This window comes from Cajanus cajan, chromosome 3 (assembly GCF_000230855.2).
Source record: "Cajanus cajan strain Asha chromosome 3, NIPB_CcT2T_4, whole genome shotgun sequence".
NCBI lineage: Eukaryota > Viridiplantae > Streptophyta > Magnoliopsida > Fabales > Fabaceae > Cajanus > Cajanus cajan.
This window is the reverse complement of record NC_138519.1, coordinates 71,405,257-71,422,277: the sequence shown is the minus strand read 5'-3', so window position 1 is coordinate 71,422,277 and position 17,021 is coordinate 71,405,257. Positions and strand designations below refer to the sequence as shown.

General features: G+C 29.1%; 1 protein-coding gene across 1 annotated transcript; it reads right to left on the bottom strand.

The window, feature by feature from the left end:
- Nucleotides 1–10,335: 10,335 nt before the first annotated feature.
- Nucleotides 10,336–13,762, bottom strand: LOC109805892 (Tetratricopeptide repeat (TPR)-like superfamily protein). Its single transcript, XM_020368166.3, has 3 exons — nucleotides 13,610–13,762; nucleotides 12,037–13,403; nucleotides 10,336–11,106 (listed from the first exon to the last, which is right to left on the bottom strand). Exons 2-3 carry the CDS (start codon nucleotides 13,320–13,322, stop codon nucleotides 10,857–10,859), a joined length of 1,536 nt encoding a protein of 511 aa, XP_020223755.2. The 5' UTR covers nucleotides 13,323–13,403; nucleotides 13,610–13,762; the 3' UTR covers nucleotides 10,336–10,856.
- Nucleotides 13,763–17,021: the final 3,259 nt, after the last annotated feature.

Below are 17,021 nucleotides of genomic sequence, written 5' to 3'. Positions count from 1 at the left end.
AATTCTATTTTTTGAATTTTCTATTAATCGGGCTTATGAAAAGTTGTGGAATATTTTATTATGAGGTGTAATTGGTATTGAAATGCCACTTAATAATCATAATGGACTACTTAATGGCGATGATGACATAATTTTGAGTTAATTTTCCTTTGAAAGTCATTATTACATATTTAAAATCATTTAAGGGTGAGAATATTTTTAAATTTTTTTTTCTATAAAAAAAATGCATCTTGTGTACAGATTAACTCGGGATTGGAAGGATTTAGGTGATCATATCGCAAGAGTTGATAAGTTTAGTGTGTTAATTAAGTTAAATTATTTGTAAACTTCAGCTAGAGAATTTATAAGCATACTAAATTATCGCGCATATAACTAAATTTGTTTGGTTTTGAATTTTTTTAGTTCTTTTTCCATCCATTAATGTCACGTATGTTTTGTGTCTGTTTTGTAGGGTTGCATAAGCAAGATTGCAATCTATATTGCTATTGCATTTTAGTTTTCAAAGTTTCTATCAGTTCAGTGTATCAAACCTATTCAGCACTTTTGGTAATTTATCAGAACCACTTTGTACACTTTTTTAGGAACATAATGGTTATAATCTTTTAAGGCATGCTTGGATAATTATTTCTAGAAAGATTTAAAAGAGAAAAGATAAAAGAAAAAATTAAATTAAATTTTTCAAAAATTAAAATAATTTAAGCATAAATTAAAAATAAAGGTTTTGGAAAAATTAGTATATGAGAGAATTTCTATAAATTAATAACTAATGTACGGTGTATATTAATTTTAGCTTTTAATGGAAATTATTTCATTTTTTTATAAGTATTTACAAATAAGTTTATTAAATATATCCTTAATTTTATATCGAATTAAAATTATATATTGACACTATTTTAAGATATTTTTTTTTTGTTAGTGTACTCTATGCAAGAATCAAGATATTGTGATGACACCCTAATTATAATAACCCATGAAGTTCTACATTTATGGTAATTATATTATATAGGTTTTTGGCTAAGCCGAGCAAATTCAACTCTGAAGATATATATATAGCCTTCAGGTTGTAAATATATATATATATATATATATATATAGGAAGGTTCAAACGATACTGGTGTAACTTTAACTAAGTGTTATACCGCTCAATAATTTTATATTAATTGTGAATTTTAAAAATTTAACTGTTAGATTGAAAGTTCATATCACTTAGATCATATATATCAAATTTTATATTAATCTAAGATGATTTGATACTTCATTCTCATAAAACAAAATTGACGTAATATATACATTTCAAAATATACTAAAATATAAACACTTTGATTACCTTCAAGTTGTTGTTCAATTTTAACAAAATTTGACATATATGATCTAAGATATATAAACTTTCAATCTAACGGTTGAATTTTCAAAATTCACATTTAATATAAAATTATTGATATGACAAGGATTAGAATTTTAACCTTCACTATAAAACTCACCATTTAAATTATTAAGCTACTTAATTTTATAATTTTACCTCAAACAATATATTGCATATAACATTACTTATAATGTAGTATAAAATTACTTATATAATGTAGTATAAAATTTAAAAATAATAATTTTATTTAATAAATAATATTTTTTAGTAAATTCATTATAATTTATTATTTAATCTATTTTTATAAATAAATATAAATATTCAATATAAAATAAATTAATATATTAAATAATATATATTAATATTATATTATTTATTTTATAATATAAAAAATAATTCGTCACCCTAAAACACACTATAAATATTTAATTAATATATTAAGTTTATTTGTATCAACAAACAAATGGTCTTGATCAGTGTTTTAAAACCCGGACCGACCCGGTTGGTCGGACCGGTTGGACCGGGAACCTGTGGTCTAGCCGGTTCGAATCTGAAGTTGGATCGGTTATGCATTCGACCCGTTTCAAACCGGATTGAACCGGTCAATTTTCCGGTTCAACCAGTGAACCGGTGGGTCAAACCGGTTCAACCACTTTTTTTTTTCTTACATTTTTTTAAGGGACCATAAATCACAAAAATAATAATGAAAATTGAATCTCTTAATGAAAAAGCAAGGAGTCTTATTAAATATAACAATGACTACTTGTTCTAATATATTTGTTTGCAATATATACAACTTAAATAACTTTTATAGTATATTATTAATTTTAAATTATATATTTAATAATGCAATATCTATGTAAATATTACATATATTATTTTCTGATATTAATTGCAAGCATATTATATATGTACATATTATTTATATTTTTAATTTGTATTAATATACCGTTTAACATGTAATTTTTTTATGTATTTTTTTACAAAATAAAAATAAAACTAATTTTAAATAAGATACAAAAATTGAAATTTAAAATAAGATATGAATTTATTAAAATTTATAAGTATAAAATATATTTAATATGAATACTTTTTAATAAAAATAAATAAAAATTGAGTCATGCGGTTCAACTACTGACCCACCGGTTCAACCTTTGACCCACTGACCCAGTACCTTAACCGGTTCGATGACCGGTCCGGTTTTTAAAACTATGGTTTTGATTAAACTTCGCTAATCAGTTCATATTTTGTAGGCTTGACATTATGAATAGCTTGTGTGTATATTATAATGAAAAGAAATGTTAATTTATATAAGAAAACATATCTATTGTAGTAACCCAATTTCGTCCGGAAAATGTCAATTTTGTTTAAAAAAAATAATAGCAAAAAAGGTATATACAAGAAAGAATAAAAAAGACAAAAATATGGAAGCCAATTGTAACGCCTCATTTTTTTATACTTTTATGGGGGGTAATTTAGTAATTTTCATATGATTCCAAAAAAACCTAAAATTTCTAGCCCAGAACGGGCCGTTCCAAAACTGGAATGGGCCGTTCTAACCTTCCAAAAAACCTTAAAATTTCTAGCCCAGAACGGGCCGTTCTAAAACTAGAATGGGTCATTCCAACCTTACAAAAAGCCCTGAAATTTCTAGTCCGGAACGAGCTGTTCCAAAACTGGAACGGGCCGTTCCAACCATCCAAAAAGACTTATAAATTCTAGCCCAGAACGGGCTGTTCCTAGAAACTGGAACGGGCCGTTCCAACCTTAAAAAAGGACCTGTAATTTTTAGCCTAGAATGGGCCATTCTCGAACTACCAAAATATCTAAAAATTCTAGTCCAGAACGGGCCGTTCCGAAATTGGAACAGCTCATTCCGAAGTTGGCCGTTGTGAGTAAAATTGCAGCCCCGGAACGGGCCGTTCCAGATTCTGAACGGGCCGTTCCGGTCCCTCCAGAAAGTCTATAAATAGCGCCCCTTGCCTTCCCAAAGACACCTACACACACCCTTCCCACACACATCTCCACCTTGGACCAGAGGGAACCCGGAGGAAGAGACCAGTGGGTTACCACTCCTGAGCAAAGAATTGTAAGTATATTAAACTCATTTCTTTTTATTTTTTATTTTTATATTAGTAATATATCTGTCATTAGTTCTTATTTATATTCAAAATGTGATTAAACATCAAAATACAGTGTTACAATATTTAATGTAAATATCTGAAATTATTGTATCAAAAATTTTATTGGAGGAATGGTTAATTAGATGTGACATCTTTTTAACCTTTGAATTTAAAGTACAAGTTGTGACAGCTTATCTTTAAATTTTTCCTCCAAAAACAAAAATGTTCAACCAAGAAATTTTTTAACATCATAACATCTATAGCAATAATTATAATTAAAATTTTATTGAATTGACTTTGGTGTACACCTTAGTCAATTTTATATTTTTAGGTAAATGAGCTGAGACAGTTCAAGAATCATATATTTAACAAAAATAAAATTTAATTAAAAATATCAACACACAAATATTTTCTATCAAAGAACTACGTGACTCTGATTCTTCATTACACATGAAGATACGTAGGAGCAAGAACTAAATCTTGTCGAGCCAAAAAATAAAAATATATTATCCTCCTTTTTATATAACAATAATAATTTTAACCTTTTTTTCAATGCATAATTTAAATTAGTTAAATAAAATATATTGATAATTTTAGTGAGATAAATATTTTATAAATTATAAATAATTAGTTTAATTAATTAAAGGTAATCGTCTTAGGACGAACGTTGTGAGGTGCTAATACCTTCCTCACACGTAATCGACTCTCGAACCCAAAAATTTGGTTTTCGTAGACTATTTTCTACTTTATGGTTTTTCCAATGTTTTTCCGTAAAAAATAACATTGGTGGCGGCTCCTCTTTTTCAATTTATTTTTCGCCGTCCCGTCGCGACCGAGGTTGCTACATCTATTTTATAAATTATATTTTTATCAAAATTAATCATTGCACAATTTTTATATAGGCCCAAGTGCATGTTTAACTTACTGTCAAGTGGATCAATCGAAGTGAGATTACTTTAATTTAAATTCAAATTTTGAACGATCATTAAGGTTGATTTAATAGTAAAATATTAGATAATATGTATAGGATTTTATATTTAAGTCTTATTATTGTCAATATTGATCTAAAAAAATATTTAAATTTTGAATATATAATTATATTAAATATTAAAAAATATTATTCATAATAATTTTATCCACCTTAAACATGATTAGTTCATATAAAGAATACCTACTAATTAAGGATATATATATATATATATATATATATATATATATATATATATATATTTTTTAATTCTCTTATTTTGTCTTACGTGGATTGATAGACTATGGCCAAGGCCAAGGAATCCAAGAGGTGATATACTAAAAGAACCAAGAGGAATGAGATGATCTTAAAGAACTTTTTCATATGTTTGTACATAAAGTAGCTCTTTTGTATAGGTTTATTTTTGCCTTTGTATTTGTGAGGCACTTTACTTGCTTTTTCTAGTGTTTGTATATTGATTTTAAGGTAGGCTACTTGGAGAGTTTAACTCCATTTAACCTCCCTAGTTGATACATTCATTTTGTATTTTTTCAGTAGAGAAAAGGGGGTGACATTTAACAATACTTGAGGGTGTGACTAGTAATTGGGCCAGAACTGGGCCTAGGCAAAATTTTGCATATTGGACTCATTTTGCTCCTAATTTTTCATAGATTTGATTTAGCTAGGCCTCATCATCATATGATGAACCTAACTAAACCAAATCAAATATTTTTTAAATAAATCTTGGAGCAATTTGGAGCCAAGGTCGCCTAGCATTCTCTCTTGTTCATGGCCAAAAAATTACTAGTTTTCCTTCTAGTTTTTGAAGCTTCTCCTCTAAGTTTCTAAACCATTGTAGGTTAGGCTGACCTTACCATGGTTCTTAAGTAAACCATGGTCAAGGATAGCTTCTCCTACAAGTTTTAGAAACCATGGATGGTTAGCTACACCTTACCATGGTTCCTAGTGAACCATGGTTAAGGTTAGCTTCTCCTAGAAGCTACCTCCCCTATAAATTTGTAAAACCTTCTCTTGTAATCACTTTTGGACATTTATGAGACTTAGAATTCAGAAATTCTCTCTCATTTTCAAGAGTCAAATTCGTGAGAAAAACTTCTCCTAGTTTTCTCTCAAAGTTCCTTCTCCTAGAAGCTTGGTTTCTCAAGCTTCTTCACTTCTTCAAGAGGTGGCCGAACCTCCCTAAGTGCTTCTCCTCCATTGGAGTTTGCTTCAAGGAGCTTCAAGTGTTGATTGAAGATTTACCTCAAGAGTATTCACGGTCCTTGCATGGAGCACTTGAAGAACATCAATCTTCTCCAAGTGACTTCCATCATGGATGAAGTAATAATAAATGAATATAAAATAAATTATTGACTTGACTGAAACTGGGTCGTTCACTTGTTGAAAAATACTTGCTAGTTTGTTCAAAATAACTAGATATCCATCGAAACTTCGATATAATTGAAGTTCTAAGTGATGAGTCAGATATATTTAAACGTCACTTTGGTATCCAGAAAAATAATAATCTCATTAGAGTGGTGAAACATATTAAATATATACTTGTTACAGTGACATTGGTTGTATATAAGATAAAACTTTAGAAATGATAAATAAAGCAAGACAACTATATCTATCCATCAAACACAAGCTTTCAAAAAAAAAATTCAAAAGCTAATTTTTATTTTTTTGAAAATTAAAATCAAATACATCCTTAGTTTATAGTTGTGTATACTTTTTAATATTATTATTAAATTATGTTAAGGTAATCGTTATTGGAATTTTCTAAAGGAAATTTAATTATTTTAAATTTAGTCTGTTGTGTGTGTAGAGAGATATAGAAATATGTCTTAAAAATAAAATAAATAAATAAATAAAATTAACAATTTTGAAGAGGGGAAGGTGTTGTTGTCTCACTCAAGGACCCAACCCAACCCTATCTCAACTTTGTGACACTTTCTAAATTGTGCTAAAAAGCAAAGAGATATTTTTTTTTGTCCACAAAAGTTAATGACACAATAAGAGATGAACAACTTGCAAATTTCATTTTATCACTTAAGGGTCCATTAACTTTGTGGCACTACAATTGAGTTTGTCGTTATCCATCTTTCTTCATTGATGCCAAAAATAGTAAGCCACGTTCCCATTAAAAAAAATAATCAGACAGATAATGCGATTTGACACAAATGATTAAGAAATAAAAAGAAAATTCTCCTCAAACTTTTGTCACGCAGTATGAGACTAACCATAATTACGTAATGATTTAATATCATATTGTCGTTTAAGATGGCATTTTATAACTTGGATATTACTCCCAATCACAATTTGCATATATAAATAGAAAATTTTGTAAATAAATCCAAATATATACTAATTGAATTTGCTTAAGCAATTACTTGTAACTACTTTGATAAGAAACTATAATTTATTGTTAAAAAGTCTATTCTTTTTGAAAATTAATTTGCTCTTATTTAAACTTGGGTTTCAACGATTAACCTACAAAATGGGCTTAATGTATATATAGATAAATGATAGATGGTCCATTCTAAATGATTTAAAATAAATAGGATTTAATTTTTCTTATACACTTTCTAACACTTTTTCTTATACACTTTCTAACAGTTAGGGATGATAATAGGACAAATAATAATCTTTCTTACTTATTTCGTTTAATGTAGGTATCAATTTAACAAGTACTTCTTAATTTTTATATATATTTACAGATATCCATAAGTATTTTGTTAAAATATAAAATTTTAAATAAAAAATAAGAAATAAAATAAAGCTAAAACTAAATAATTATAAAACATATACTCAATTTGGAAAATAATTTTGTAATATATATATATATATATATATATATCAAAAATAAATAATCATAACATGTATATTGATAATAAATATATTCAATATTTTTAAAATGTGTATATCCATGGATTCGGATATTATACTTTCCATTCTTATTCAATTATATATTAAGTGGGTACATCCATTTAATTATTCATTTATAATTCATAGTATATTTTACCTGCAAAAATTTTATAGTACAATTTTGCCATTTCTAATCACGCCCAATACTATTAAATCAGATATATGTATAAATGATGGATTTTTTTTTTAATGAATTTATGATAGTTGTAATATTATCTTAAAATGTCTGTTTTTACAAAAGTGATTTGTAAGTACAGTTTGTTTCTACTCTCAGTTTATATATTTTAATTTGGTTTTATCTTTACTCAATATAAAATTTATATTTTTTTAATATATCTTCTTATATTAATATTATTGAATTTGATATATAAATAAATGGTGATATATAACTGATCTAAATTCGAGGATAAAGGGAACTTGCATACGTAACCATGTAGAGAAGTGAAGCATAGTATAGGAGTAAATAATAATAAAAATAATAATATTGTTGTGGCATTGTTTGTGTTTAAATTAAGGGAAAAAGAAAAATGATGGAGAATTGAAAGTGGTGAATTTAGATGGAAGCGGTGGCAAAGAGTGATGGGGTGGTGGTGGAAGGAGACATGGGTGAATAATCAGAACATGATAATATATACCTAATAACCTCTACCAACTTCATCTGCTTGTTTCACGTGAAAATGGCGTCATTTTCTGCTTGGCTTTGCTTAATATTTGATCTCAATAGTATAAAACCCATCCCTACAATTTAAAGCATGTCATATGCTACATCAACACCCCTCAATCATTCATATATTTCTTTTTATTCGAGATGATTTGCTACCTAATGTTCTTTTGTTTGATCCTCTTTTTCTTTCGTTAATTGACAAAACTATGTTCAAGTTCTAAGAGTAAAATTGAAAACCGAGAGATTTCGATTGAGAATTTCTTTTTTTTTTTTTTACTTTAAATCATAATAATGTCAACTTGTTTTTATTTTTAATTTTTAAAGATTTATAAAGAAAATAAATAATATTATTTTATGTAAATATTTAAAATAGAAAGCAGTACTTTTATAATTACTACGGACAAAAAAACACTAATAGTAATACTTTATTTATATAATATATAGAGAGAAAAGATTCACTTATCCCAATATTAAATCTTAAATTTTAAACTTACGCTTATTTTATTTAATTATTTATGATATATATCAAATTTTAACAATTTAATTGTTAAATTAAAATTTTTAATCGATAGTTCAAGTCTACAAATTTCTAAAATATTTAAAAATTATTTGATATTTCATTTCATTAATTCAAATTAACATATATATGAAATGTTTTTATATTTATTCATTTGTTTGAATAAATAAAATAAAGTATCAAATAATTTTTAAATTTTTTAAAAATTTACAAACTTGATTTAAACGTTAAGAACATTTAATACAACAGTTAAATTATTAAAATTTGATATAAAACATGAGTTATATAGTGAAATAAGTGAATCGCTCTTCACATACACACACACGTATATATATATATATATATATATACATATATATATATATATATATATATATATACATATATATATATATATATGAGAAGGAATTGTTTTACTCTAGGAGATAGACTTATTCCATTCAATAACTCATGTTCTACATCAATCTTCAATGATCCAACTGTTTAATTTAAAGTTCTTAATGCATAGATCAAATTTTCAAATTTTTAAAAAATTTGAAAATCATTTGATACTTCGTTTGATAATTTAAATCAATGTATAAAATAATTTTATGATTATCCGTAAATTTGAATATTATACTACAATATAAATTATTTATTAAAAATCTAAAACATGATTTATGTACGTTAAAAAATTATATTTATACAAATTTTAATCATGATTTATATATTCAAACATAATATTTATTTAATATAAAATTAATTATAAATTTTAATATTATATAATATATATTTAGTTTGTGCGATAAAATACTAATTTATTTAAAAATAGTCATACTTCCTTTTTCTTTTTTAACTCTCTTACATATACGATCTCATCTTACGATGTGAAATATATGTGAGAAGAGTCATTTCTGTAATATCAATCCAATAATGATTAATAAATACATCAATAGCAAGCCTCCGCTGATAATGAACAAAGTACGTATATTAGATTTTTCATTAGTGTCTGAACATTTTTAGATGAATACATATCAAAACAATTATCATTGCTATTTCATCGTACATAGGTGATTGTGTTAATATATTATGCCCTACTTTCTCTTCGCACCATTGATTATATTTGTGGCCCTATTTCAGTATTATTATGTAGTAAGCAATCATAATATTTGATAAGTCGGTAATAAAATAAATATGTAGCATAATATAAATCAAAAATGAATAATTTAATATAGTTCGAAAGTATTTTTACATTTTTCTTATAAATCAAAAATGAATAATTTAATATAGTTCGAAAGTATTTTTACATTTTTCTTCTTTTACGCGTTCTTGCCAATTAAATGCATTTCCTATTCTTAATAGGATTGGAAGGTTGTCCATTATCATCGTGCCTATCTTCAACTTGAAAATATACACCAATCAAAGCAAAGTAGAAAAGAAAGAAATGTGCGATGCCATATAATTGGAAGATGAAAAAGGAAATCACAGAAATATATCAATGCTTTTCTGAACCTTCAAAATATCCCTTCCTTTCGTTTCCAGCCATTCATTGATTTCACCCACCATATGCTTTCTTTCACTTCATCATTGATGATTCTCTGATCAGAAAGACCTCAACCACAGATCATTGTCGAGAATCCAACAAAACTGCTTACATAAGCAAATGAGATCATTTCAATAATAAAGTAAACAGAACAAAATATTTTAATCCTAATATCCCACGTGAATAATGAGCACCTCGTCGCCAATTCATAAAGCATTTTAAATTTTTCATAAACCAAAAAAGGCATCATATTGACTAAAAAAGAAAGATTAATTACATTTACCATGTGACACTACTATCCAAAATAAAAACGAGAAAGATAAGAAAGATAATATGTGCAAAAGCAAATCCTCCTTCTTGAAACTGCCTTGATGACTCATGACTCAAAGTCACTGATCCATTTCCCCATTCACACTCCAAGTGAAACGCATAGCCGTTTGATGCCAACGTACCAAGCAATAACCATTCTTCGCATCCACATAGTTATTATAATTATAACTGTGCAAACTAATTCATGACTCATTCCAAGATTAACATGCAAGAGTGCCCATCAAACTAAGAAAGAGCCATATCGTAAAGTTATGTACAATTTACAAGAGTGATACAATATGATTATAACCCATTTCCTTCGTGGCTCTTCACCTCACCCACCCCAATGAAAAAATGTAACATGAAAAAGAAAAAGATATAAGCTACAAAATTTTCTCTTTTTTTATTTTGCTTTTCTTCTCTATATCTTTCTGCAATTTGATTTTGTTTTTGTTGATTAAACTTAAACTTCTTGGGAGTTATCAGGGGAGGAGAGAGGGAAGCACGTGTCTTCACCACCAGTGTTCCATAGAAAATGAGCATAGTTAGCAGCGTAGAAGGAGTTATCAGGTTCAGCTGAAATGGCCTCCAGGTAAGTCTCCTCTGCAGCCCACAAATCGTTCTTCACTTTCCATAAAAAGGTGGCGTATTTATTATATGCCTCCGCGTCTGGTGGCTCCACCTCTATCGCCCTTTTGAAGTACTCTTCCGCTCTGTATTCAAACCACAAACCATATGTCAATAACAACACAACCACCTATCACATGTAAATTAAATTGCATTCACAACCTATACAAGATTCAATTAGTCCAAAATATCTTCGTCTTTTATTTTTTGTTTTATAAGTATAACTTAACTGTCTAATATAACTTTACTCCTAGTAAGTATACGCGGAAAAGTAAAAGTCAACGAGGTTACGTGTTAGATCTTCCTCGCCCTGCATGTGGAGATCACGTGCGAAAGACGATAGATGGATCCTGTTCATGAACCAGTGGTGTAGTTGTAGGTAAGGCAAACTACACCACATACTTGACTATCATTATTCAATTGGACAAAAAGCGATTTCTTTATCTTTTTCTTCATTAAGGTTCGATTTTCCCACGCAGAAAAAACCGCCTTCCCACGAGAATATGCTCCCTCAAACAGTGATCTCCTCGAAAAAACACCACACATAATTCCATACACCTTATTGGACGCACATCAGAAAATTAATACATATTTTTATCTAAGTAACTACCATTTATTTTTTCTTTTACCACCGTAATTTTCAAGACTTTTGACTCTCCTCTAGAATCCTCAAATATAATTACTAGATTCTGTTCTTGGTGCCACCTATAAAACTAGGCCTTAATTTTAGGAGTTAGAAGAGCTAAAACTTTTTTACCACTTTCTAACTCAGATCTACTATTACAAATTTAATATGCTAAATTATATTGTGAATCCACAAATTCAATGTTAGTTATCAACATAATCACACAAATTATATTGTTAACACGTTCATTCATGTTAAACGTAAGGAACAACAATTAATATTTTACCCAAATAATGACTGACGATAACTAAATTAACCCTCCTCTTTGAACAAGAATTCATTTCAAACAGTCATAGTTGGCAAGCTATAATTGTTTGATATACCCACGTACCTGTCATAATCGTGTGCAACGAGGTAGAGAAACTGAGCATAGTTGGCAAGGAGAAGAGTGTTGTTAGGGTCCTTAGACAACCCCGTTTGATACACAAGCTCTGTTCTGAGAAACTCTGCATAATCATCGGATTCGATCCTCGCCGTCACCGGCGAAACGAACCGTTTCATGGCATCACGATCCAAACCCACCTCCATTTTCGAAGCTTCTTCAACCATCGAATCCCACAGCTTCGCCTCTTCTTCTTCCTGCCCCAACACCGACTCTGTGTTATCCCCTGTTTTACAAACCTGTGACGAGGTACCCATGTCGGAGAAAACCGTCCCATGTGGCGACCAGTCCGACCGGTCAAACCGGCCATCCCCGTCGGTCCCGCTCGACACCGGTCGGAACTTTCCACCGCCGCCATTTCCGCCGCCGACGGCGGCGGTGTTTTTCCCTTTCGAAACAGAGAAAGTCTTCACGGCGGAGGAGTCAATGTTGTGAGTGTGAGTGTGACCCTTCTGGTCTTGAGACTCCGAGACGGAGGTCACCGCCAAAGGCGGTGACACGGCGGCGATGGCGGCGGCGTGCCCCATTGAGTGAACTGTAAAATTGGCGAGCAAAATCATAACATACACCATTAGAGTTGGCGTGTGAGAGAAAACTTGCTGAAAGAGCCAGACGAAGGAGGCGTGCATTTCGTTCTGCACCCTTTCGAGAATCCCTTGCAGATCCTCGTAGAAAAGAACCTCCCTCATTTGCAGAGTGAAGCTATGGAGTTCCCTTATGATGAAAACCATGGAAGAGAAGGCTTTCTTGACAGAGCAATAGGCGGATTCCCCTGCCTCTCTGAACCCCTCCTTCCACTGCAGCTTCTTCTTTATGATCCTCAGCGAAAACGGAAGCTCTACGCTGTTCGCCTTCCGTTCAATATTGGCCGGAATAATCTCAGGCGGCTCAAAGTCCTCGGCGTCGGAATCCGAATCGTTGGCATTGGAATCAGAGAGCTGAAACTTGAGCGCCAAATCCTCAATCTTCTTGGCGAACTCCTCATCAGAAAAAGGCTCCAAGCTGGCGCTGCACGCCCTGCGTATACCCCTCCCCCCGCGCGTGGAGAGCGCGTGGTGATCAAAGGACTTGGACCTGCGAAGAAAGCGCGTGGAGGGAAACAAACTGGAGCGGTGCACGAACCTGCACACTAGGGTGCGCGACGAAGGGGAAGAGATTGCCGATGCTAGGGTTTGCGAGGAGGAGGGAGAATGAGGAAGAACAGGCTGCGACAATTGCATAACCTTCAGTCCCATAACGACGTCGTAATATGAAATTCGAAAAATATGGATCCACTTATAGCCCTCTCTTCCTTTTAGTTCACTCCAACGTCCAACCTACCAAATAAACCAAACAGATTCATCCATGAAAAGGTGAATACGAACGAAAATCCACTTCATTGAAATTCACAACTCAATGATTACAGAGTCCACGAAAAACGGATCTGAGAATGTAACGGTGTTCAAGAAAATGGAAGAGTATAAACTATAAAGTATAAATTATAAACTACAAAGTATTAAGTATAAAGTATAAATAAACTCACCCGCTGTGACGACGCGGGTTTTATTATATTATTTATTTGGCGACGATACGCCGGTGAGGTGAGTGTTTTCCGACGAGTGTGGCGGAGGCGAAGCGCAAGGGTTGTTGCGGCTTCAGTTTCTATATCAAAAGTTGCAAGTGGGAAAGGGTGGGGTATATATAGGGGGAAAAGCAAAATGCGTGAGAAGAGGGAGAAAAATATCAGTGTGACCGGTTGCTACGGTAGTGGTCCCACTGTATTGCATGCGAACCGCCATCATGTCCTACAGTTGCATCCGGTAACAGGTCCTCAGGTGGGGCCCTTTTTGCTGATTTTTTTCCGAGGTCTTGATCAACTGCAAAATTCACTTTAAATAAATTGTAAAACAGCTTTTACATGCTCCACTTTTCCTACTTGCTTTCATGAAAATTCCTCTACTCAGTAGGCTTGTTGTGATTAATGTCATCAAGGTTTAAATGGTTCTCATTAAGGTGATATCTTTTCTTTTTAACTTTTAATTATTTTATTTAAATTAAATAAAGTTGCCATTATCACTTGCTGCTGCATTAACCAATCTGACCATAAAGTACCCTTCTTCCTCGTTCCAAAAGGTTTTCATCATGTGAATCCTTTCTTAAATAAATATTTTATTTATGAGGTTTTCATTTATTTTTATCTTCGGATTAGACACGATATTATGTATTACTTCATCAATAGTTCGATACTCTATATATTATTTCACCAATAGTTTTCATCACTTGTTGCATCCATTGCAAATAATTAAGTACACCGATTTCAGTAAAAAAAAATTGTAGAATATTATGACTCACTGTAAATAAATAAAAATAAAATCAAGTAATACGATTCAACTCATAAATTTATTGATCATAATATTAAACTATATTTTTTTAATGAATTTACTTATTTTGGTTAATGTTTTAATTCAAGATCATCCTATTACTCATTATTGTACAAATGAGTTATTAGAAATTCATAGTCTTCTAAATAAAAATTGAAATTAATTTCTATGACATATTTTTAAAAGATAACATATTTGCATATACTTTAGTCAAAAAAATGCATTATTTCATAAAAATCTTTCGATTTTAATATTTAAATCTTGTTTTTTTTTTTAAGTTCCTAGCTGATGTTACTAGATTGGCCCGATACAAGTTTAATCGATTTCTTAAATTTTTTAATATTTTCTTTCTTTTTCTCATTCTATATATAAAAGAATTCAATTTTTTATATGAAAAGATGTGATTGAATAATATCTTATTAAAATTGACATGTCAAATTCCTTAACGATGATTAGTTGTTATGTCTCATCGAATTTTAATTTTTTTTTAAGTGACATTAAAGTTTAAAAATATCTAAAGAACATGTGCTAATTTTTTTTATTTAAAAAAAATATAATTATTATTTTTATTTCATTGATTTGTGTTGTTTGTAACCGAAGGAATCAAAGAAAGGTCATAGGAGGACTTTTCAGTCGGACGCGACTTCTTTCACGGGGCCTTGTGGATCCAATCTGGCCCTTCAGTTTCTGCCACGTGTCTGTTATTGCAGTTACTTTTGTTGGGCGAATTGCAAAAAGGTCGTGAAAATACGTGATTCATCACCGACGTTCCCTTCTAATGACCCGACCGAAGGACACGTATCCTTACCCTTGAAACATTAAAAAAAAAAAAAAAAAAAATTCTTTATTGTCGCCTCCATAATAGGATCCTTGTTCCCAATCCACACTAGTTATTAGTAGCATAAGTGCATAACTTTCCATATCATTGTGACACTTCAAAGTTTAAGGAATACACCCTCCAAAATTAGAGGTTAAGTTGGATACTTTCTTTAATATAAAAATATCTATCATGTTATTTTAACAAATTTATATTTTATTTGTTCTATAACTTGTTTTGTAACTTAGAGGCAATTATATACTTGAGTAAAAAAAAAAATTATACTAATGGGTCTTACATTAATTTATATGTATATTTTTAACAAAGGTTTTATGTTGCATTTCTTATTGCTAATTGTTTAAAGTACTTATTAAAATAACATTAAAGTATTTAACAAAATGTTTGGAAATTCAAGAAAAAACAAGAGAGATATAAATGAAATTAATGAAAATAACTGAAGTAGTAAATTAAAATAATTTTTAAAATAAGCATTAAGAGAAAGTGTCATTTAGCAAAAAAATTATTAGTTTAGACTCATTTATTCTATCCTTATTGTTAAGGAATTATAGAAGTTAAAGTGAATAAATGTCATGCGATAATTTTAACATATTCTGTATCATTAAAAAAAGTTACTCACTATTTATTTATGTATCAAGTTTAAGAGTACGGGACATAAGAAGATATATTGAGAAAAAATTCAAGTCACACATTTATTAAGAGTAAGACATCTTTTATAATTATAAATTTTTTGATTGTCTTATTTATAAGCTATGTGGGATTTAAGTTTTTTCCAATACATCTCTCACTAATATTATCAAGTTTGATGCATGTATAAGTGATAATGACTCTTCTAGGATAAATCTATAATATCTCTAATATCATCTTAAAAAATAAATTTAAAATTAATTTAATATTATATAATTAACTTGTAAAGTGAAAATTCTTCTTCATATTACTTATCTTTAAATAATATCAAACTTAAATTTTTTACAATAAAAAATATACTTTTAAATCAATCACATATAAAATATAGAAGACCACCAAAAAGTATAAATCAATTTATATACATTAAACATGAATCGATATTTTATGTGAGTGTTTTTAAGAATTTTTATTTTATAAGAGAGTTTGTAGTAATTATTTTAACTTTTTATTTATTTAATTTTTATTTATCATAATTATTTATGAATTAATTATTAATATTTAAATAAATTATCAATAAATAAAAATAATTTTCTACTACAATATAAATTATTTACCATAAATCTAAAATATAATCTATATATTTAAAAATATATATTTATATAAAATTTAAATATAATTTGTATATATTTAAATATAATATTTATATATTATTTATTATAAATTTTAATTATAATTTGTATTACATATCTTAAAATATTAATTTAAATAAAATAAAGAAAATGATATGACAGAGTTATTTTAGGTTACAATACAATGATATGTTATTTTGCATATTTTTTTGTATTACATTATTCTCATGTTTTCCCTTTTTGATAATAATAAAATGACAATAAAATTTCCGGTACATATCTCCTCCTTTTCTTTTTCCCTATACATGTCGTACATAAGGGGCATAGGAAGTGACTTGAAAGTTGAAACGATCACTTTTCAAGATTTACTTTTCACAAAAAAAAAAAAAAAAAAAAAAAAAAAAAAAAAAAACCCAATTAAATTGTGTATCTCTTTTAAATGACATTATATGTAATATTAATTTTTTGAGTCAAAAAAATAAT

Bases quoted from the DNA above. Each gene is read 5' to 3' on its own strand.
- LOC109805892 (XM_020368166.3), bottom strand. From the start codon at position 13,322: ATGGGACTGAAGGTTATGCAATTGTCGCAGCCTGTTCTTCCTCATTCT. The intron at 11,107-12,036 runs GTACGTGGGTAT...GTTTGAATACAG, and splicing joins GTTGCACACGATTATGACAG to AGCGGAAGAGTACTTCAAAA.